This window comes from Simochromis diagramma, unplaced genomic scaffold (genome assembly GCF_900408965.1).
Source record: "Simochromis diagramma unplaced genomic scaffold, fSimDia1.1 OVJJ01000421.1, whole genome shotgun sequence".
NCBI lineage: Eukaryota > Metazoa > Chordata > Actinopteri > Cichliformes > Cichlidae > Simochromis > Simochromis diagramma.
In genome coordinates this window covers 848,422-870,489 of record NW_024387250.1, presented here as the reverse complement: position 1 = coordinate 870,489, position 22,068 = coordinate 848,422, and the positions used below count along the sequence as shown (strand labels likewise).

General features: G+C 39.6%; 1 protein-coding gene across 7 annotated transcripts in view; it reads right to left on the bottom strand.

The window, feature by feature from the left end:
* Window positions 1-5,450: 5,450 nt before the first annotated feature.
* mertka (c-mer proto-oncogene tyrosine kinase a) overlaps window positions 5,451-22,068 on the bottom strand; it is a 37,294-nt gene continuing 20,676 nt past the window's right edge. For 2 of the 7 annotated variants that reach the window (XM_040001277.1, XM_040001280.1), the window contains 18 exons: window positions 19,468-19,759; window positions 19,282-19,382; window positions 19,029-19,199; window positions 14,116-14,202; window positions 13,906-14,021; window positions 13,642-13,831; window positions 12,816-12,961; window positions 10,091-10,226; window positions 9,229-9,379; window positions 8,607-8,695; window positions 8,420-8,515; window positions 8,216-8,296; window positions 8,035-8,127; window positions 7,800-7,918; window positions 7,369-7,478; window positions 7,037-7,196; window positions 6,507-6,643; window positions 5,451-6,251 (listed from right to left, as the gene is read on the bottom strand). In XM_040001277.1, the coding sequence (XP_039857211.1) occupies window positions 5,807-6,251; window positions 6,507-6,643; window positions 7,037-7,196; window positions 7,369-7,478; window positions 7,800-7,918; window positions 8,035-8,127; window positions 8,216-8,296; window positions 8,420-8,515; window positions 8,607-8,695; window positions 9,229-9,379; window positions 10,091-10,226; window positions 12,816-12,961; window positions 13,642-13,831; window positions 13,906-14,021; window positions 14,116-14,202; window positions 19,029-19,199; window positions 19,282-19,382; window positions 19,468-19,759 (2,720 nt within the window). In that variant the 3' untranslated portion in view covers window positions 5,451-5,806. Of the gene's footprint in view, window positions 6,252-6,506; window positions 6,644-7,036; window positions 7,197-7,368; window positions 7,479-7,799; window positions 7,919-8,034; window positions 8,128-8,215; window positions 8,297-8,419; window positions 8,516-8,606; window positions 8,696-9,228; window positions 9,380-10,090; window positions 10,227-12,815; window positions 12,962-13,641; window positions 13,832-13,905; window positions 14,022-14,115; window positions 14,203-19,028; window positions 19,200-19,281; window positions 19,383-19,467; window positions 19,760-20,755; window positions 21,083-22,068 lie in introns of those variants that run through there. The other 5 variants (XM_040001282.1, XM_040001279.1, XM_040001284.1 and 2 more) reach the window with 4 other exon arrangements.

The following is a 22,068-nucleotide window of genomic DNA, read 5'->3' as shown; positions in this document are numbered from 1 at the left end:
CAATACAATAGAATTATGTCAATTTTCAAAAATTCATTAAAAATCATCCTGAGTAGTTGAGGTCCAACTTTCAACACATCCCTCCTCTAGGACACCTACTGTACCTGTGTGCCAAGTTTCAGCCAGATTTACTGGAAAATTCCTCAGAAATTGCAGGGAACTTATGTTCAGTTCAATACAGTCAATACACTACAATTTTGTCTATTTCAAAAATTCATTAAAAATCATCCTGAATAGTTGAGGTTCAACTTTCAACACATTTCTCTTCTGGGACACCTACTGTACCTCTGGGCTAGGTTTCATCTCAATCCGCTGCATCAATAATTGTTTAATACTGATGGATCAAAAGTGCTGCGGAGAGAGTCATGACAGGGACTATAAAGAGACAGCATATTTGCTTGTCTTCACTGACTAGCTTTGAAATCCAGATCTTAATTTTAGAATATTAGGTGTACTTGTGGTTTGTATAGAATTTTAATGTTGAACAGGAATCAGAGTCTTCATCTCTTAGACCTCTCTTCTGTGGATGCAGCTCACATCATTCTGTACAAAACGATAATTTTTAATTCTGCAACGGTTTATAACCTGCATAGTTCACATTTCTGTATAGCTGTATATCTCATACTTCTGTATAGTTTTTTTAATTTCATATTCTGTATAGTTTTTCATATTTATATCCTGTTCATAGCTTGTACTCACTACAGCCTGTACATACTTATAGTTATAGCATATTCATAACTTACTTCATACCGTGTACATTGTAACATACCATAATAGACCCATTTCTGTAATATACACTTACATACCTATATTATTGCTAATATATATTGTAATACATCTATTACAATATATACTTCTTGATGGATGCAAACTGCATTTTGTTTGCCTTGTACCTGTGATATGTGCAATGACAATAAAGTTGAATTCTATTCTATTCTATTCTATTCTATTCTATTCTATTCTATTCTATATTAATTCAGAAGACAAACACCCGTCTCTGCTTTTGAGATTAGCATTAAAACCCTCAGTTTTGACAAATAATACAGTTATAGTGGATCAGGTGACCCTGGATCTTCCCTTACGCTACGTCCACACCTACACGGGTATTTTTGAAAACACAGCTGTTTCGTCCACACGTAAACGGCATTTCGAATCACCGAAAACGGAGATTTTTTAAAACTATTTTTTTGCATTTACGTGTGGACGAGGAATACAGAGTTCCTCATGCAATGTTAAAGCTACTTGCCTTTTTTCACGTCAGCTGTGCGCCACGTTATTGCTTACATGAGAGGAATTGCAGAATGGCAGATAGTCAGATTAACAGTATTTTGTCTCTATCTTCAGGTTTTACACGCTTACATATAAACATGCAGTTACTGTCCCTCCATTTAGAAAGGCAGAGGCATCACGGTGTAATTATTTTACATGTAGTTGTTTTTTTTCCTGTGTAATAATATTCAACATTGCTATCAATACATTTGTCAAAAAAAAATGCCTCTCTGTGCAAAATGGGTTTAAAAACATAAACAGCTGTAGGATACTGTTTGTCCATCATTTAGACAGGGGGAACAAATCCTGGCAGGATCAGCCTGATGTTATTTGTATCCCACTGTAACTTTACTGTATAAAGAGCTAACATCAGGAGTAGTTAGTCATTACAACAACTGTTTGTGAACTAAAAATCAAGAATGTGGGATACTGTTTGTCCGTGATTTAAACAGCCCAGCGGTGCTCCAGACGAAGGGAAAACCAATTCTGCAGGGGAGACCTACCTTGGCACTTGTGCAGGTGAAGCCAAAGGGAAGATATGCTTCACCATATTTTCTAGTCTTTGGCTTAGAATGATGTTGGTTTGGAAACATATTCAGCTATGCTTCATCTCCTGATTTGCGTTTGTGTAGGCGCCCGTGCTAGCAGTGTCCAAGCATTGTGTGTTTGTTTTTTCCCTTTTCATGCCGCGCCCCCCCTGCAATGGCTCTGCGCCCCCCTAGGGGGCGGGCCCCACACTTCGGGAAGGTCTGGCATAAATGGTGAAAAAGGATTTTACAGATATCATGCCCTTTAGTTTGGATACTGGACCACTCCTGGTTTAGGGGCGGCTGCTTTGACCACAGTGATGCAGCACCAGGTTTTTGTGTCATCATCCCACCTACTTGTTCTGCAGCAAGTGTGAAATAAAGAAACGCAGCATTTCATTTTCATTCTAAATTTAAACTTCCTAAACACATCTTGCAAGAAATCCCAATAAGCTTCCTTGTTTGTATGGTTATGAGAATCCATCCATACATTTTCTTCTGTTCAGCTAACGTATAAAATTTCGAGTACACAAATCTTTTTCTTGCGTTTTTATACTTCAAATGTTCTCGTTGTTGTCCAAATCTTATTCGATGTCTTCTGGCTGCTCCCTTTAGACGATCATCTGCTTCCATCTCAACCTATTCCTTGCATCTTCTTCTGTCACACAAATACAAACCTCTGTCACAAATTTAGAGGATCATCATTTAGCCTGGATAAATAGTTTGTTGCTTTATAAGAAAGCCCTCGGCAAAGCCAGAACATCTTACTATTCGTCACTGATTGAAGAAAATAAGAACAACCCCAGGTTTCTCTTCAGCACTGTAGCCAGGATGACAAAAAGTCAGAGCTCTTTTGAGCCAACCATCCCTTTAACGTTAACTAGTAATGACTTCATGAACTTCTTCACAAATAAAATTTTTATCATTAGAGAAAAAATTACCAATAATCATCCCACAGATGTAATATTATCTACAGCTACTTTTAGTACCATTGATGTTAAGTTAGACTCTTTTTCTCCAATTGATCTTTCTGAGTTAACTTCAATAATTACTTCCTCCAAACCATCAACGTGTCTTTTAGACCCCATTCCTACAAAACTGCTCAAAGAAGTCCTGCCATTAATTAATTCTTCGATCTTAAGTATGATCAACCTATCTAATAATCGGCTATGTACCACAGGCCTTCAAGGTGGCTGTAGTTAAACCTTTACTCAAAAGGCCATCTCTAGACCCAGCAGTCTTAGCTAATTATATGCCAATCTCCAACCTTCCTTTCATATCAAAAATCCTTGAAAGAGTAGTTGTCAAACAGCTAACAGATCATCTGCAGAGGAATGGTTTATTTGAAGAGTTTCAGTCAGGTTTCAGAGCTCATCACAGCACAGAAACAGCTTTAGTGAAGGTTACAAATGATCTTCTTATGGCCTCTGACAGTGGACTCATCTCTGTGCTTGTCCTGCTAGACCTTAGTGCAGCATTCGATACTGTTGACCATAATATCCTATTAGAGTGATTAGAACATGCTGTAGGTATTACAGGTTCTGTGCTGCAGTGGTTTGTATCATATCTATCTAATAGACTCCAATTTGTTCATGTAAATGGAGAGTCCTCTTCACCCACCAAGGTCAATTATGGAGTTCCACAGGGTTCAGTGCTAGGACCAATTCTGTTTACACTATACATGCTTCCCCTAGGCAGCATCATTAGAAGACATAGCATAAATTTTCACTGCTATGCAGATGACACCCAGGTCTATCTGTCCATGAAGCCAGATAACATACTAATTGGTGTACCAATTAGTTAAACTGCAGGAATGTCTTAAAGACATAAAGACCTGGATGGCCGCTAACTTTCTGCTTCTTAATTCAGATAAAACTGAGATTATTGTACTCGGCCCTGAAAATCTTAGAAATATGGTATCTAACCAGATTCTTACTCTGGATGGCATTACCTTGGCCTCCAGTAACGCTGTGAGGAACCTTGGAGTCATTTTTGACCAGGACATGTCCTTCAACGCACATATTAAACAAATATGTAAGACTGCTTGCTTCCATTTGCGCAACATCTCTAAAATTAGAAATATCCTGTCTCAGAGTGATGCTGAAAAACTAGTTCATGCATTTATTACTTCCAGGCTGGACTACTGCAATTCATTATTATCAGGATGTCCAAAAAACTCCCTGAAAAGCCTTCAGCTAATCCAAAATGCTGCAGCAAGAGTCCTGACAGGGACTAGAAAGAGAGAGCAGATTTCTCCTGTTTTGGCTTCCTGTTAAATCCAGAATTGAATTCAAAATCCTGCTCCTCACATACAAGGTCTTAAATAATCAGGCCCCATCTTATCTTAATGACCTTGTAGTACCATATCACCCTATTAGAGCACGTCGCTCTCGCTCTGCAGGCCTACTTGTTGTTCCTAGAGTATTTAAAAGTAGAATGGGAGGGAGAGTCTTCAGTTTTCAGGCCCCTCGTCTGTGGAACCAGCTTCCAGTTTGGATTCAGGAGACAGACACTATCTCTACTTTCAAGATCAGGCTTAAAACTTTCCTTTTTGCTAAAGCATATAGTTAGGGCTGGACCAGGTGACCCTGAATCCTCCCTTAGTTATGCTGCAATAGACGTAGGCTGCCGGGGATTCCCATGATGCATTGAGTTTTTCCTTTCCAGTCACCTTTCTCACTCACAATGTGTCAATAGACCTCTCTGCACTGAATCATATCTGTTATTAACCTCTGTCTCTCTTCCACAGCATGTCTTTTATCTTGTCTACCTTCTCTCACCCCAACCAGTTGCAGCAGATGGCCGCCCCTCCCTGAGCCTGGTTCTGCCGGAGGTTTCTTCCTGTTAAAAGGGAGTTTTTCCTTCCCACTGTCGCCAAAGTGCTTGCTCATAGGGGGTCATATGATTGTTGGGTTTTTCTCTGTATCTATGAAGCGCCTTGAGGCGACTTTTGTTGTGATTTGGCGATATATAAATAAAATTGAATTGAATTGTCCTTTGCCAGTATATCCACTATCCCTCCTCTGCACATGTCCAAAGTATCTAAAGGTTACCACTTTTACATTGTCTCCAGACCTGAGCTGTCCCTCTGCTGTGCTCATTTCTAATCCTGTCCATTCTGGTCACTCCCAACAAAAATCTTAACATCTGCAGCTCCTGCCTCCTGTCTTTCATTAGTGCCACCATTTCCAAACCATACATCTTAGCAGGTCTCACTACCATCTTGTAAACCTTCGCTTTCACTGTTATTGCTTTCCTTATCTCACCAATCAACCCTGATACTCATCTCTGCCCACTCCACCCTACCGGCATTTGACCCCAGGAATTTAAACGACTCCTCGCATTCCACCCGCTCCCCTTCTATTCACATGCATATTCTGTCTTGCTGTTACTGACCTACATTCTTCTTCTTTACAGTGCATACCTCCACCTCTCTCTACTCTCACTACAGATCACAATGTGGTCTGTTATAGTTATACTCTAGGCCTGACCTAATCTGTCATCCTGCAATCAAGAAGGGCTTCAGAGCTGAAAGTTGAAGGCTTTTATGTCATCGTTATGGTAATACAGTTCCCTTCTTACTGGAATACCAATAACAATAATTATCACAGGGATCTGTGAGGGAATTCTGCTCATTTTATGTCACACTTATACTTAAAGAAGTCAATAAATCCTTTATTTTAAAAGAAAAAGATCATTTTATAAATGTTCTGTACAATTTTCTATTTACACTGCAACACAGAAATCAATACAGTAAATACTTTTCACAGTTCAGAGTATCATAAGCTTATTGAACATGTGCATGAGTGTGTTTGAGGTTGACACGCAAAAAAAAAAGTATAAGCAACAACAAACACTGACATGTAGGCTGGCCATTTAAAGCATAAAATGCCTCTCCAACAATCTATGAAAGTCCATAGCAGGAAATGTGCAGGTGCTTCCAGTACAACAAGACAAAATTATTAGTACTGTCAACCCATGCGAGGGCTGTAACTGCTCAGTACCAAATGCTATAGCATGAAGGCGGGGTCATATAAGCTGTGATCCATCGCTGTTGCACTGGTCCCATTTGCTTGACTTAAAGAATCATCTGACAAGAGAGGCGTATCCACTGTTGCAGCTCTCGGAGGCGCACTGGAGGAAATCACCACCACATAGCGATCGCTGCCATCATCCTGGTCATCCGCCACGCTCCCGTGAATGTCCGCGGTAACTACTGTATTTTCTGCTGCCATGCGGCTGCAGCAAGGTGAGGAGCTCAACACAGGAGGCTCTGCTTGAAATGCCTCTCGATCGGGGTCCTCCTCAGGAAAGCTGGTGTTGATATAAATGATATCATCCCTGCTGGAAGACTCTGGAAGCTTTTCGGCGAGCTTTTCCAACATTTCTCGCAGCTGGGGAAAGAAGGGTCGGTCTAGCGGATCGGCTCTCCAGCAGCTGTACATGATTTCATACCTAGACCCCAAGTATTGAGAAATAATTAGACTGGAACCTCGATTTTGGTACATTTCAATGCGTATATTTTCAAGGTTGTAAAATTTAGCTATTTATTTTTGAGGTTTACTGTTGTGTTAATATGTTTTTAAAAAAGCTAGCCTCCAATATAAGATTTAGACCAACAATATTAAATTAAACTTTTATAGCGTCAATATTGTTACTTTCAAAGCAATCAAACCCAAAGTCAACATCTGTGTGAAGAACGACACTCACAGTTCATCCAAACAGTCTGGGGGCTGCTTCAGTCTGTGTCCTTCAACTAGATAATCATAAATTTCATGGTTTTGGACTCCAGGGTACGGAGTCATGCCTCTTGTAGCAATTTCCCACATGGTGACACCAAACGCCCACTGCGTGAGAACAGAATTTCAACTTGAGATTATATTTCATCACAAACTGGTATTTTCCTGCTGATAATACATAGAAATACCATGTATTATCCCAGGTTTAGCTGTACGATATTCTGCATTTTTCAAACAAAAAAGTTTATTTTTTTTATCTTTATCTGACACTTAAGATAAAAGTGCAAAAGAGGGGGAAAATCGTACAAGTTGAACACACTGATAAATATTGAGACAGAGACAGTGCCCTGTGTAAGTCTAAGACCAAACCTTTTAAAATGCCACTTGTAGCACAAGAGAAAGCAGCAAGAAAAACAAAGAGTGCAGAAAAGTAGTCAGTTCTTTTAGTGACTGGATTTCATAAACAGGTGTGTTACTGGTAAAGCTATAGTTTCTACTCACCACATCACTCTTTACAGTAAAAACTCTGTCTGCCAGACTCTCTAATGCGATCCATTTTACAGGCATTTTCGCAATTCTTCCCTGCCTGTAATAATCACCACTGTAGATCTTCTTAGATAGTCCAAAGTCTGCTACACACACTGTCATGTCGTCACGCAGCCTGTAAGACAAACAAGGCGTGGACTTCATGACTAATGGAAAAAAAGCAAATTTGATAAACCTCTGAAATAATAAATCATAGTTCTTTTATTTAAGAAGGCTGCGAATGTTGCCAGGAAAAGTTCAATCAATGCCTGCTCTACTTTGAACATAAATCAGAGGAAGGAACCTACATGCAGTTGCGTGCCGCCAGGTCTCGATGCAGAAAGTTACGACCACTGAGATACTCCATACCCGAAGCAATGTCAACCATGAACTTCAGGAGTGTCTGAGTGGGCAAGAACTGTGCAAGAACACACAATACAGCAGACAGTTTAAATATTGTTTAGTCTAATCATAATCTATTCGTTTCAGGGTCGGGATCTGGAGTGTATTCAAGCTCACATGGGGTCTAACACAAAAAGACTGACATTCACACACTCTTACATAAACGCAGACAGGCACCAGGAAAACATGCAAAATCCACAGAGAGAAGTCCAGCCGACCATGACATTTAACATCTATCTTTCTTACGATAAGGTGACAGTGTCAACCACTACACCACTGTCACACTCTAATAAATATGATATTGAATTTGAAAGTTAGTGTTTGGGTAAAATCTTACCATTGGAGTCTCTCTATGGCGTGAACGCAGCAGGAAGCTATGCAGATCTCCGTGTTTCATAAACGGCAGAATTACCATGGGTTTAGGAAAGTGTGCTGAGCCTACTTCCAAGCATACACCTAAAGACAAGAGGATAAGTCAGCACAATCAAAAATAAATGCATGGATATACAAAAGAAAGCGACTAAAGAAAGAAGCAAAGAGAACGTGCAGTAAGATAAGAGGAGATCTCCTACCGAGCAGTTTGATGACATTAGGATGGTTGAAATCTTTCATGCAAGCGGCCTCATTCAGGAACTCTTCAATCTCCCTTTGAGAAAAACTATCCACTGTGTGGTATAATTTTTTTTTACATATTTGTTAGTTAAGACATATTTTTTAAAGTTAAGTTAATCTTTACATAACACAAGCACTTACATTTCATTGTCTTCACGGCAACCTTTTCTGAAGTGCCATCTGGTTGTGTGAAATGACCTTCCACCACTGAACCAAACTCACCTGGTAAAAATTAAGACCAGTCGTAAACCTGTGCACATATACTGCATTTTACTGTAATCGTTTGAACATGTCACTGTAGATATGGATGCCTACAAATTTAGATACATGAAACGAATTACTCACCCTCTCCAAGAACCTTCCCCACTGAGAGCAGAGTTCTCATTACCATCACATCCTGAAGTTTGGCCTGCAGTTCCTCACTGATCCCAAGGTTCTCAACTGCAGACCGAAGACAAGAACATCATTTTTTTGATAACACGTACATGTTATATGCGTGTTAATCTTCCTGTAGTAGCATTCAAGAACATACGAGTGACTCCTATGGCTGATCGGTTGTAGGACCTCTGTTGTGTGTACTGTATGACAGGCGGCAGCATTTCTTCATCTCTGCACCGCTGCCTGCAGGGGGAGACAGGGTTAAGAAAAAGCAGGAAATGTTGGTAATCCTCTGTCTGATGCTGTAAGAGGTCAGAAATAACATACAGGCTTAAAAATTCAACTAAAGACAAGGTCATAGAGAGGAAACCCTCTCTGTTGCCTTCCAGACTTTGAGGTTGGAATAATGTTTTTCTCTCTGAAAAGCTGCCTGTGAAACATTCCTATCCATATCCTGAGTGGAAACAGTGAGTCATGGACTTCATAATGAAGAATTCCAGAGAATTGACAGCTGTTTGTTGTCCATCTCTCCAGCTGCACAGTTATTACATGACCTACTGTGCAGACTCCAATGACTAAGAGGAAGATAAGGAAGTTTACAAAGTGAATCCGGAAGTTACTACTACTGAAGAAAACATATATCGCAAAGGAGCAGTTTACAGTTAGCTGATTAAAATCAAAGTAAATACAGTTGTCTCATGAACACACTAACCAGCAGCAAGTTCAAAGATCAGGTTATCATACTAGGATAATTACTTGTTAATTGTTAAGCCTACCCAAAACAGGAGTCATAAGCCTTGTTCCGAAAATAGAGAACCCCAGAGAGGATGATCAGCAGGACAAAGACGGTACAAATCACGATCCCCACAACATGGTTGGTGTGTGCTACCGCTGTCTCAGGGCCGGATGAAGGGCGTACGGTGGATTCTGAGATAAGAAGAAGAAACAAAGGAGAACACTTAGAAATCTGACATCCAGCAATTTAAGTTAAGGATCAGTTATCTGAAGAAGAGTTCGTCAGCTCACGCAACACATCCAACATTTTTTATTCTGTGATGATAGTCTTCAACAGAAGTTCTTATTCAAATGTTTCCCCCTTTTTTGAAACTTTAATATATTCAGTCAGTGTTGCATTGAGATGAAAGCTAGCAGCTCGTTAGCATGCTTAAAACTGAAACACCAGAGTCTTGATTTTTGCCATGTTCACAATTTATATTTAGCACTGATCCCAAAGTACACCTGCACCTGATAGTAAAGTCAGTACTTTTGGAGGATTTTGGTCAACATTTTGATGAGATGAAACTCTGAATTAACAGCTCCACATGAAAGACCAGGAAGCCAAAGTTATTTAACTCTCTAGGGACCAAAAGTGTGTGTACTGTATTTCATGGTGATTCATCCAAGAGTTTAAAAGATTTTAATCTTAGATGAAAGTAGCTGAAAAATAGGCAGTATTTCAGTCCTGTGAGCTTTCCTGCTAGTGTTTCCAAAAATACTGCAACCATAATAGGCACTGGTACCTATTCATAAGGCAATAATGGTATTTTAGTACAGTAGTACGACATCAGCTGAACAATGCTGTGCAATTTATCAAATTATCAGCTCAAGATGAGGAAATAAACAGAACGCGCCACTTACTGTCCTCTGGCACAAACAATTCAACTCGTGGGCTGACCATGCCTCTTCCTGCCTGCGTGCATGCGGCCACCTCCACACTGTAGGTTTTGTTGAATTCCTCCACAGCCAGACGTGTCCAAGTGGTAAGACTATGGACCTGAAATAACATACAATAAAAGACATAAAGTGAATTGTGTCTACTGTCATAGCTGACTGAACAAAAAGAAAAACATGCTATGGTAAGGTTAATCATTATCACCTTGGAGAGAAAAGTTCAAACAGAAGGCTATAGTTCACAAGAGTTTGAAAGTTACATTAGGTTAAGTTGAACTAAAAGAAGAAGCAGATTTTAAGGAAAATAAAAGCTTGCTGGTGCAAGAATACGCTGAGGAACGTCTTGTGCATTTGTGCAACAGCACAAAATCCAGCTCAGCAACTTTTTATGCATGCTCTCATTTTCTCTCCTTTTTTTCCTCATTTCCACTAAATGCAAAAATTAATTGATTAAAAAAAAAACATCCCAAAGCGCATGCATGCTGATTTCACAGAGCTGCTCCCCTTTTGGGAAATCCAAAGGGAACCGTGTAGTAGTGATTATTGTATATAATAAAAGTCCCCATTTAAAAAAAAGGGAAGGACACAAACTTTCAGGATAGGCTCATGTGCTCAATGGGAGGGAGCATGTGACAGACTTAACCCTGCATTTCACAACACCATACGCTAAACGGTACATCTCAGTCTGCGCTGTTTTGTGCTGACAGGCAGTTCTAAACCCATGATTAACACCTCTCATGTCTGTGACAACAAAAAAGGGCAACGTGAGGTTAAATATTCCTTCAGAAATAAACAATCAGAAAATGTTAATCTCAGATTCAAGAGAAATAATTGGCACCATTGATTTCTAATGCCAAAAAATTCACAATTACGAGCATCTCTGATTTAAAACTGATTGACATATTTTAACTATTTACCCTGACTTTGTCTATCCTGACAGCGGATTGGCTGTACTGTGTTTGTATGTCTTTCCAGTCAAAGTTACAGTAATGACATAATCAACTGAATGAACAATTCATAGGAATATCTGGAACTCACATTCACGTCCTTTTGTTTTCATACCATAGTTACTTTGTGATGACTCACGGGCACATGCCAAATGGAGAAAACTACCAATGGCCAGTTTTTACACCCTCAGCTTCCTTTAACTACAACACAGACGGGAAGGACGGAGTCACTCTATTGTAGGTGAGCGCACTAATACAGGAAGAGAAGTGTGACTACATGCAAACAGCATTATGAGCTATTAAAGCTGATTTAAAGAAACTAGTTTCCTTCGAATCCCTTTCCCGGCCTCGATGATGCCTTGTGGCAAATGAATAAACTGTTGTTCGCAAATAACTGACCTGTGGTTCAGTAGAGAAGACAAAGGGAGGGTCAGCTATTCCCAGTATGCAGCACTCATTCTTTTCATATTTTCATACATTAGTCATTGTTATAAAAAAAAAAACACCCTCTTAAATAGGAGCATCAGAGATAACACCTTATGTTTTCAATATGAACCTTACATAAGCAATAATATTTCATATTTGTATTGTACGAGGAGAAAAGGCTCAAACAGCTTCTACATCATTAGACTCCTGAATAAAACAATAAACACTGCACAAGCATAAATACAATCTCTTCTCTTTAACTCTTTGATCTCTTTAACTCATTTCATTGTTTGCACATTTATTACTTGGACTTTCTCTTGGATACTTATTTTGTGTTTGTGTGTCTATTTCTTTCTTATTAGAATTTTTATTCTATGTTGTTTATTATATAAAAATTCTTATGCTGGATTTGTTAAAGATATGCCCTTTCTCTCTGAACTCGCTGAAAGCCAGGAGTAGAAAAACATATCAGAAACTGAGCATGAAACAGAGAAGTCTACTCAAATGCACACTTTGAAACTATTTGAAACTGTCTAGTATGAATATATTCAACACTGAAACTGTAACAGTCCATAGAGTGCTTAACAAATTCTTTAGAACACCTGTCATAAAATAGTAAAATGTAAATATTTTAGAAACATCTCAAAAACCTATATTATTAAATTAACCAATATTGTTAATTTAGAGTAGCTGTGTCATAAACCTTACACTGGGTGGTGGTCTAATAATTTTTGAAGCGCTGTAAAAGGAAAAATAAAATAAAATAAGGAAACACATGATGGATCCCTTGTAAGATTTTCATCACTCGTAGTTTTCACCTGTTTTTGATACAGTTTACAGTTAACCCTAAGCCTGAATGACATGCGTTTCGGAAGAATCCTTTGGTTGTATTTAATGTGAATGGTTGGGAAACAGAAAGTGGTAGAAAGCTTAATTTTTAGGAATGTACGAAATACAACAGCCTTTCCTTCATTCATGTAAGCACATCTTTAATCCTTTAAAGCTAAATATATCATTTTTAACATGTGATTTTTGTGAGTTTTTGAGGCTTCTACATCATTCTTGTCATTCAATTTTTTTTATTTTTTTTTTAAAAAGCCACAAATTCAGGGTTTAAAGGTTTAAACTTTTCTTGAGTTACCACTTTAGGTACAGGTGTTCTGAAAGAGCAAGTTTAAAGTTGAATGCGTACATTTCTTTTCTTTTTCTTAAAATAATAATAACAGTTAGAAGAAGAATAAGAGAAACGAGAATTGTCAGTTGTAAAACAATAAAAAATAAAAGACTATATTTAATTACTTTATCGCAGATAAGCTCACCTTTTTCTGGCGTGTGCCATATCTAACAATGACATCATAACCACTTAGGATCCCGTTTATCTTATCGCTGGGCGGAGGTTTCCACTCGATCACCAAGCTCGAGCCTTCAAGCTGCACTGTGACATTTCCGGGATGAATTGATGGCACTAAGAACGCAACGAGAAATGGAAAATGGGATTATGACATAATTCACAGTCACTGCAAACCTATAAAGTGAAAGAAAAATGAGTTGGACTACTCTTCAATAAAAATCTTTGATTACGGTTTGGTATGCGGTCACTTCTGGTCACAGCATATCAAATCATTCAACTAAAATATCCCCTCTGGTGGATTTAGGAAGGAAGTTGAAAGCAGCTCCACCCAGTAAGAACTTTGTGTTTTCTCAGTGAAACCACCCCTATTTCCTATGTTACTCTTCAGGAAAACAACAGAGGTTTTTAGTGGATAAAACTTATTTTCTGAACAGTGCTTGCTGTGGGCAGATCAGGTAGTTGTGCAAGTGCTGAAAATTCCAGTTATTATTGCACTGCAACTGTGAGCAAGCTTACATTAAGCACATTTTGGATAGTAAAGTAGTCAGTTAATTACACAGTGCTCCTGAAAGCTAAACAAGAATGATGGGAAGGAGGCAGGAGCACAACACACAGGTCCTGTATTGTAAATATCATCATCGTTTGTAAGACAAACACAGACTGAGCATTTTTATATGCTGGGTTTTAAATGCTGGGATGAGTTTAATTTCGTTTAGGAATACTTTGCATTGTTAAAGTTTTCTTGGTGTGCATTATAATTCAACCTTCAAATCGTTCCTGTAGCATCAACACACCTCCTTCTGTGGTGTTGCTCTCGACCCACTTGCTGTTTGGAGAGGCGCCCTGTTCGTTACTGCAGGAAACACTCAGGTTGTACTTCGTCATAGCCTGCAGTCCAGGGACTTCACTGTGAAAAGGCGGCACTGTGACGTTGATGAACCTGGTGGTCGTCACTTCCCCTTCCCTCCGACTGACCTCTCTAACCTTAGATCGGAGAACATGTGATCAGTATGACGCTGTTAAACAATGGCACAGTTTGGATTAAACATGGGGCTTACTCTGATTCGGCACGTGGTGAGTGGAGAGAAGCCATCGTGCCCAGGAGTCCAGCTCAACGTCAGCTTATTGGACTGCCTCTCTGTCACAGTAACATGAGTGGGAGGTCTGGGATGAACTAGAAAATACCACAAAAACCAGCATCAGCTACCATCTTCTAAAGCAGGAAAATCATCTGGAATATTATTAGATCTGGAAGCTGCCAGTTTTACCTTTAACATTGACGTGTGCTTCTCTGGATGTGGTGATGCCCTTTGTGTTGTTAGCTTCACAGCTGAACCGAGTGTATTTATCCACACCTGCAGTTGAGATATTTGAGTGAATCATGTAGCACTTGAGTGCAGCGTGAAACAAAAACAACCAGTCTTCAAGGTTATGACAGCACTGACTCAGCCCTGCTGTTATTTATCTATAACACAAAGGCGGAGCACAAACCAGCAACACACATCGTCGCCACTCTCAAACTGATTTGTTTATGTGTCAAAGATGAATCTGGGGCAAAACTGGCATGTCATTCTGAATGAAGAAGTGAGAGTGAGACCCGGCTGAAACATCATAGGAAAAAAAAGTCTCATTTAAGAATGATTCACTCCTTTATCATAATTCCAAATTTCACAAAGAAGTGCCTCTTACAATAAAAGATCAAACTGAGCCTCTCCAGTATGATGGACTGTAGTAACAATCCTTTTCGATGGGTCTGTTTTCCTCAGCACACAATTTCTGTCTTTCAACAGCAACAGATCTGCCCAGTTAGAAAAGGACGGGGACATTGAGCGATAATGAGCCTTTTGTGCTCTGCTTCCATCTCAGAAACTTTTCCACAAAGCAATTCACAGTCCAGCTTGTGAGAGATAACTGGAACTGATGTGAGAGGTTGCCTTTCTATGCTCAGGAGAACCAGGGTTAAGTGTGCTTCACTTATCACCTAAACACAGGCTACAGTAGATTTGTTTGCAAAAAGACAGAGAGCTGTACTTAGATTAAATTAAATATTCAAGTTACACGTGAGTGAAAATGCGCAAATCTAATTTTGACATAGCTCACTGCAAACTGCATGGCATACAGACAGTAGCAGCATAGTAGGAAGTAAGCAGGTTCAAAACAACACGTGCTTGCTGTCTATACTAACCATATGAGCAATCAGGAGACTTCCCAGAGGTTTCATGTTAACCAAACATATGAAAAAAAGTATTGGGTTACACAGCAAGGGCGTTTCATAAATAACAGTGCAAACTAAATGTACACAATAGGTGTGTATTTGCTGGAAAGGGGAATTGATTAAAAGGTGGAGAATTATCGTTTCTGCTTTTATTCTACTTGGAAATAAATCAAAGTGAAAATCAGCAACACAATAGGAAAATTAAATTCAAGAGGAAATGTAAAGTTGCGAGTGGGATGGAGAAACCAAAATGCATCATGTAAGTCCTGCAGTGTGGTTCTCCCAACCTCTATTTATCCGGTTTGGAGTTGCTCCAGGTTACTGAGCTGTATGAGATGTATGTTATTTTTCCAATTTCTTCTCAGGGAGTAAATATAGCCAAAAGCCACTCTGCCAGACTGCAGCTAATCCAAGCATTTCACTCATTATTGCTTTGTGTGCCAGATTTACTCCCTCAGTTTCTTTCAAGCTGAAGTGATAAACTTGTTGCTTCTTCCTTAACACCAGAGACTGAATCTTATGCAGCTTCTTGCTGCTGAGCCAGATTAAATATTGAAGCATAAAATGCTTTCCAATCTCAACTTAATTCCTCGTTAGCCTGTACTACTGTTTAGGAATATCCTTTCTTTAAATACAAGTAGCAATAGTTTACCACAATTAAGCAACAAAAAGCACTGTGATGATACCCTGGAGTCCCAAATTTAGCAAACCAAGACTCATAGTATGCATGAGATGACTACACAGAGATCTGGGTTTACGTGGTTCTATTGTAGCAATGTTTGGTCCTGCACAGGGACCTGGTAGCCTGCAGCCCTCTGTGTCTAGCCCCTCCCTACTGGGTAGTGGGCCGTCCTGTGAATGAGGTCTTTGTCCCCGGAGCCAACCCCCGAACAGGCTCCCTATGCAGCTCCCCCTCCTCCTTCCCTTTACTGCCCGGGCGATTGCACATGCTGGACCAAAGCACAGCTCTGAACCTTTAACCCCCTCAGCTTTGGCTGTATCACTACGCATTGGCTACTGCAGGGGTGTTTAGCCTGTGGCAAAGTCAAAATGAAGGATCAGGGCATAAAGAGCAAATGTTGTACTTCTAATAACAAATATTGTCTTTTAGGGAAGAAAGAGGGGGTCATAAACTTGAGGTGATAAAGTGAGAGTCTACTTATAAAATGTTATACAATTTCTGTACAACATGGGACTAAAACTCATTTTACAACAAGCCTTGATCTTCAAATACCTTCCTTTAAATACAAGTAGCAATAATTTACCACAATTAAGCAACAATTAATTGTCATTGTTGCTTAATTGAGAAACATGAGAAAGAATAAGCTGATATTGATGTTAACATTAATGTACAGCTAAATAATCAGTTAGTCAGTCAAGACTTTGTTCCTAACAAATATTATAATGATTTTTAAGACAAAATGCCTGAATTCTCTGGTTATTTCTGTTTTAAAACTTAAACTAATGTCTTTCAGTTCTGTCCTGATCTAACACATAAAGTGATATGAACATGACAACTTTAGGGAACATTTCGTACTGGGTGTTTTATACACAGTCTCCCATTTTCAGGGACTAAAAGTTTACTATCAGTTGAATGATAAGAACTTTCATGGTCAGGGTAGGCCTTTCATTTCATGACAAATGAAGCAAACATAATATCTGGAGTTGATTTGATGTATTGTTGTGGGGTTTTTTTTTTTTATAGCTTTTCCTGGTAATTTTAAATACAAGACCAAAGAGATGTCCATACCGGTGAGGGGGGCCATCATTAGGCTGATGAAACAAAATGAAGCTATTAGAGAGACAGCACAATTCTTAAAAAGAAGCAATAAACTGACCAGTTCAGGACCAATGAAAGCCCTGAAAGACCACAGAGGACTAAAGTGCGTGATCACAGAATTATTTCCATGGTGATGAAAAACAGCTTCAAAACTACATCTAATCAAGTCAAGAACACTATCAAGGAGGTAGACGTAACAATATCATGATCTACGGCCAACAGACGACTTCAAAAATGTAAATACAGATGGTTTATAATAGACAACGAACTACTGGTCACACTCAAAAACAAGAAGGCCAAACGACACTTTGCTAAAAAACATCTAAAAGAATCTGACCAGCTCTACAAAAAGTTTTGTACAGATGAAACCAAGGTTAACTTATACCAGAAAGACATAAAGTAAAAGTATGAAGAAGGAGAGAAACAGCTGATTTACAAGCACTTTAAGGGCTTAAAAGCTGGGACTCCCCACCAGTTGCTCTTAGAACTGAAGAAGCTTCTCAGATGAGAAGTGAAACGTCTTCAAGGAAACTTAAAGTAATCCAGATACTTTTCTTTCGAATCTCCAAAGTATTCTATAATATCTATCCAGGACGGTGGAGATAACCCGAACCGGTAATTGGGCTTCAGTTTTAGGGAGCTGTTGGGTCATCAATGTTTTCTACAGTCACTGAGTAGACTGATCACTAGTGTTTACTGATGATGTGACTGCTGACAGTAGTGGGATTAACTGTGAAGTTTAAAGGATTATGGTCTCGGCTCAGATTATTTCAATTGCTGCAAAACTGATCAGAGAGCTCATCACACTACAAATGGAGTGAAGGCCCAAAGCACAATAAAGGCAATCCAAGAGTTTCTCAAGCAAAAGAAATGGGATATTCTTCAATGTTCAGACCTCAACACAATAGAGCATGATTGCTCTTATTAAATACAAATTTGAATAATAAAACAGACCCACAAGCCTTGAACCTCTGTAAATGGACTGGGTATATATTAACTGGGTATAAAACTGGTTTTATACCCAGTTAATGCAATTTTTTTGTAAAAGCAGTAGAATTAAAACTGGATGTCTGCAATTGTTTGATTGTTTGATAAAGACATAATGACAGTGTAGTGGTGTACAGAGGAAAAACTAAAAATTTGTTCAACAAATTAAGAACCTAACTCTAAATTGTATGTTTGTTCATACAGAAACCAAAATGCAGCGTGTCTCGTGGCCTGTTGGTTAAGGTTCAAAACTGAAACACTGTCAACCAAATGTTTGCTGCCCTTATTTTTCCGATCACTTTCAATGGTCATAAGAATCTGCAAAATGTGGTGTTTTGGGAAAATTTACAGTCTTAATGCTAAACTAGCCTAACCAGCTGCTGTCTCCAGCTGTTTGCTGGCAACAAGCACGTTTCTGTCATTATTGAGCTACTGCTTAACTGAAGCTTACAGCAAATGTTGTTTTTTCACATTTAGCACTTTCTCCAGTGCATTCACGATACAGTCAGCAGAGCATTGTTACAAATGCGTACTAACCATGCATGAATGAACGCTGATAACCATTCAGCAGTACAGCAGACAGCCCAAGTGACACAGGACATGGTGACAAATCTCACTGCAGTAAGCAAGGTGCAGATGCTGAGGCAGCATAGATGAGTCAGAATAGAATCTACCAACAGAGTGACGATACCCTAAATCAGACTAACTCCATACTTTGTAGCCATCTGAGCGCCAAATATCTCTTTATCTTTGCTGGTAAATGCTTCCACCCTTAGCCTCAAAAGGCAGGGATAGCTCAGTAGGTAGAGTGGTCGCTTGTTCAAAAAGCAGTTTCAATAAATTTGCAAAGATGGAGCAGACGTCAAGGGAACTCTTGCTCAACAAGAGTTTACAAAAAAGGCAAAGAAGGTAACAAAGTATTGCTGTGACAACCCATAATGTGCATCTTCAGCCTCTTTCTGTCTCACTTAAGGTGTCTTGCAGACTTGATTATGCAGAGTCATATGTCTTATGTACGTTCATTCTGCATTGAGTAAGGAGAAAAACAAGAAACAACACTTGTTTTAGGAAGCTTTGTTCCCCCCAAGAGGAACAGGCAAAGAGAAGGAAGTGCTAATAGATAAATCCTTGTGAAACAAAGTCTTTATGTATGAGGTTGTGATACAGAGATAAAGATTATTTTGGGTGGCAACACTCACCTGGTACAGAGAAGTTGCTGGGAGAGCTGAAAACCTCAGTATAAGGTGATCCATCACGGAACCAGCGGATATGAACAGGGCCTGGTGGTCCCACCGCTTCACAGGACAGGGTGAAAGGTGTGTATATTGTTACGTTCTTGTCCTCTGGTTGCTTGACAAATGTTGGCAGACCTAAGTCAGATTAAAGAAGTGTGAAAGAACTGAGAAACGTGTGGACAAAGAAGTTTTGAATACTCTGGATACTAAAACTCACCTTCTACCCGCATGCTGATCGGATCAGACTCTACCAACATGTTGCTGATACTCAGTCGGCATCGATAATCTCCAGCATCCACTCTCTGCACATGTTTAATGCTGTAATATGTAATGCATAAGGACACATCAGTTTATGTACCTAACCTGTCATATCACACACATTTCACCTTCATGTGATACATACATGACAGTGGAGAGGAGCGTTGATACCCCATCTGTGATGGAGTGGAGCTCATTCATCACCACATGGATGTTTGGCGACAGCTCCTTACTGTCCTTCACCCACAGGATGGCGGGCTCCAGTCTGGTATCAGGAATTTCAATGGAACAGTTCAGTTTGGCTTCATGGCCCTCTGACAGCTGAATGGTGCCTACGGTGGGCTTAAAGCGGAGTTTCCTGAGCTCATCTGGACTCAGATACATCCGAGAAACAACTCGAGGTATCACAAGAGGCTCCGAGGTCCTGGAAGGTTGTGCTGTTTACAAAAGGCATGTTAGCTTATGTTAGAATGAATAAATGCTAAAATGGACATATACTTGATAAAGATATGGTATTGATTTTACAAGAAAATATTTCATGGAACACTGCTAAGCTTTAAAACAATGTAGAGTAGGTCTGACAGTAAGGAAAGTAAGATTTGAAGTTTGGTGGGAAGGGGTTTTCTCAAACAACTGATTATTAATTTAAAACATTCCAACAACATCTGGATGTTTCGTTTTCACTGTGAGAAACATTTCTTCACCCATCCCAGTGACTTCTTCAGACCGAAACTAGTACCATTGCCTAACAATGACCTCACGACCCATTGTTAGTCAGTGGTACCATTTTCAGTCATTATATAGATGAACTGTTTATAAGGTTGGGGAAACCTGCAGGCAGTTGAGACTGAAGAGGTCACTTAGGTGAAAACGCACTCTCCCACTGAAACGCAACGTGTTTGAGCATGCATCGGGACAGTTAGAAACATTATAAAATTTCAGAGAAAAAAGTGGAAATTATCGTAACAATTAATCAGGGCAAGGGTTATTTACTGCATATTATTTAACAGAGTGGAAAAAGAACACATTGGATTTGCTTTTTAAAGAGCACGCATAGCATAATTGGGCCACGCAAAGAGGAAAAACAAGGTGATTTATGCAGTCAGCATTTTTGAAACTTTTCTATGAATTATAACTCACGGGATTTTTAATTTATAGCTATCCTGACGCGCTCTCACTCCCACCGTTCCGTTTATGCCACATTTTGACTTAATTAAAAAGCAAAATGCTACAAAAAGAAATCCAAAGAAACCTTCTCGGTTTTCCAGCGACTGATACAAAACTATTTAACCAGATATTTAAATTTGTCCCAGCTGCGGTCCGTCATACTCTCTGCAAAGTAGTGGACAGGAGACCAGGACCGAGCTCTGAACTTTATGAGAATGATGTCAGTGCAGCAAAACACAGTCTTTGAAAGAAAATTAACAACTTACCGCTGACGGGAATCCACACAAGTATTGCTATAGTCGTAGAAAACAAAACCACCCAATCGGGTTTTTCTGATTTCTTTGCCATGACCGGTCCCGAGAACTTAAACTGCTTCTTTTCGTCCCACAGCACAGGTCCGCAAGCGTTTTAAATATGACGGGATTGTGCCAAAACGCACAATTCAGCTGCGACAATATCCAACATCACCCAGCAGAGTGGCTTCAGCGTCGCTTGTGTAAATAGTTGCAACACCACGTAGCTGAAGAGGGGGAAAAACGTTTACCAAGTGGGACGTCACAGATGGAATCCCACGAAGGCGGGACTGCGTGTGGAAATACTAGAGACTATACAACATATAGATGATATATCTTTATGCTGTCTGTGGGAAATACTGAAAGTCAGCCTGAAGTCAGCTGTAAAAGCAGGATTATTACAATCACTCAATAAAACTAGATAATATAGTTAGTATTTATTTTTCTGTTATTTCTTTTCTATTGTTTTCTTAATTTCTATTGAAAAAAGTTGCAAATAATCTATTACCTAATAAGAAAAACGTATATGAAGCCTACAGAGGAACACAAGATCTCTTTAATCTTAGAGTTACAAAAATAACAACAAAACAAAAGCTACTACTAAATCAAACTACTCCACCACGTGGTCACTTTTGCTACTGATCTTCCACAAATAGAATAAGAATCCAAGGTTCATTTAGAAGCTGTTGTTGAAATTTCAGTCATATTCTAGGAACGCTGTTCAGTTACTGTTGGAGTTTAGGTGCTTGTTTTTATCACATTACTGTATTTTCTCGTGAACAGTAATGCTGAGAGTCAACATTTTTTCTTTTTGTTATTATTATTGTGTATTTTATTTTATTTTTTTTTCACTTGTTACATACGAGACAGACATGACTAGGGGAAAGGAAAGGGAGCAAGAAAGACAGGGAGTAGAAGAAAAACAGCGGGGAAGAGGAACCGTGCGACTCTCTCGGAAAGAGCTGAGGAGAGCCTGAGATGAGGGGTCACCCAGCAGCCGAATAACAGAAGCCAGAGGGGTTTGCAATGACGTGCCTGTGAGCTCCGCCAGCAGCCACCTGTGCCAGAGTGGACCAAGCCCCAGGTCCAGAGGCAGAGGGTACCCCACCCCCGAAGGGGCCTCACCGACAAGCAGTCACTGGGAGTGAGCCGGTGCGTACCTGAATGCCCAGCCCCGAACACCAAGAACCACCAATGCACCGATGTCTGAGGGCGTCAGCCACCAGCACTGGGAGTGGTGGGGGGAGATAGCATCCATACCTTGGAGGGCCTGAGATGTCCCTAGA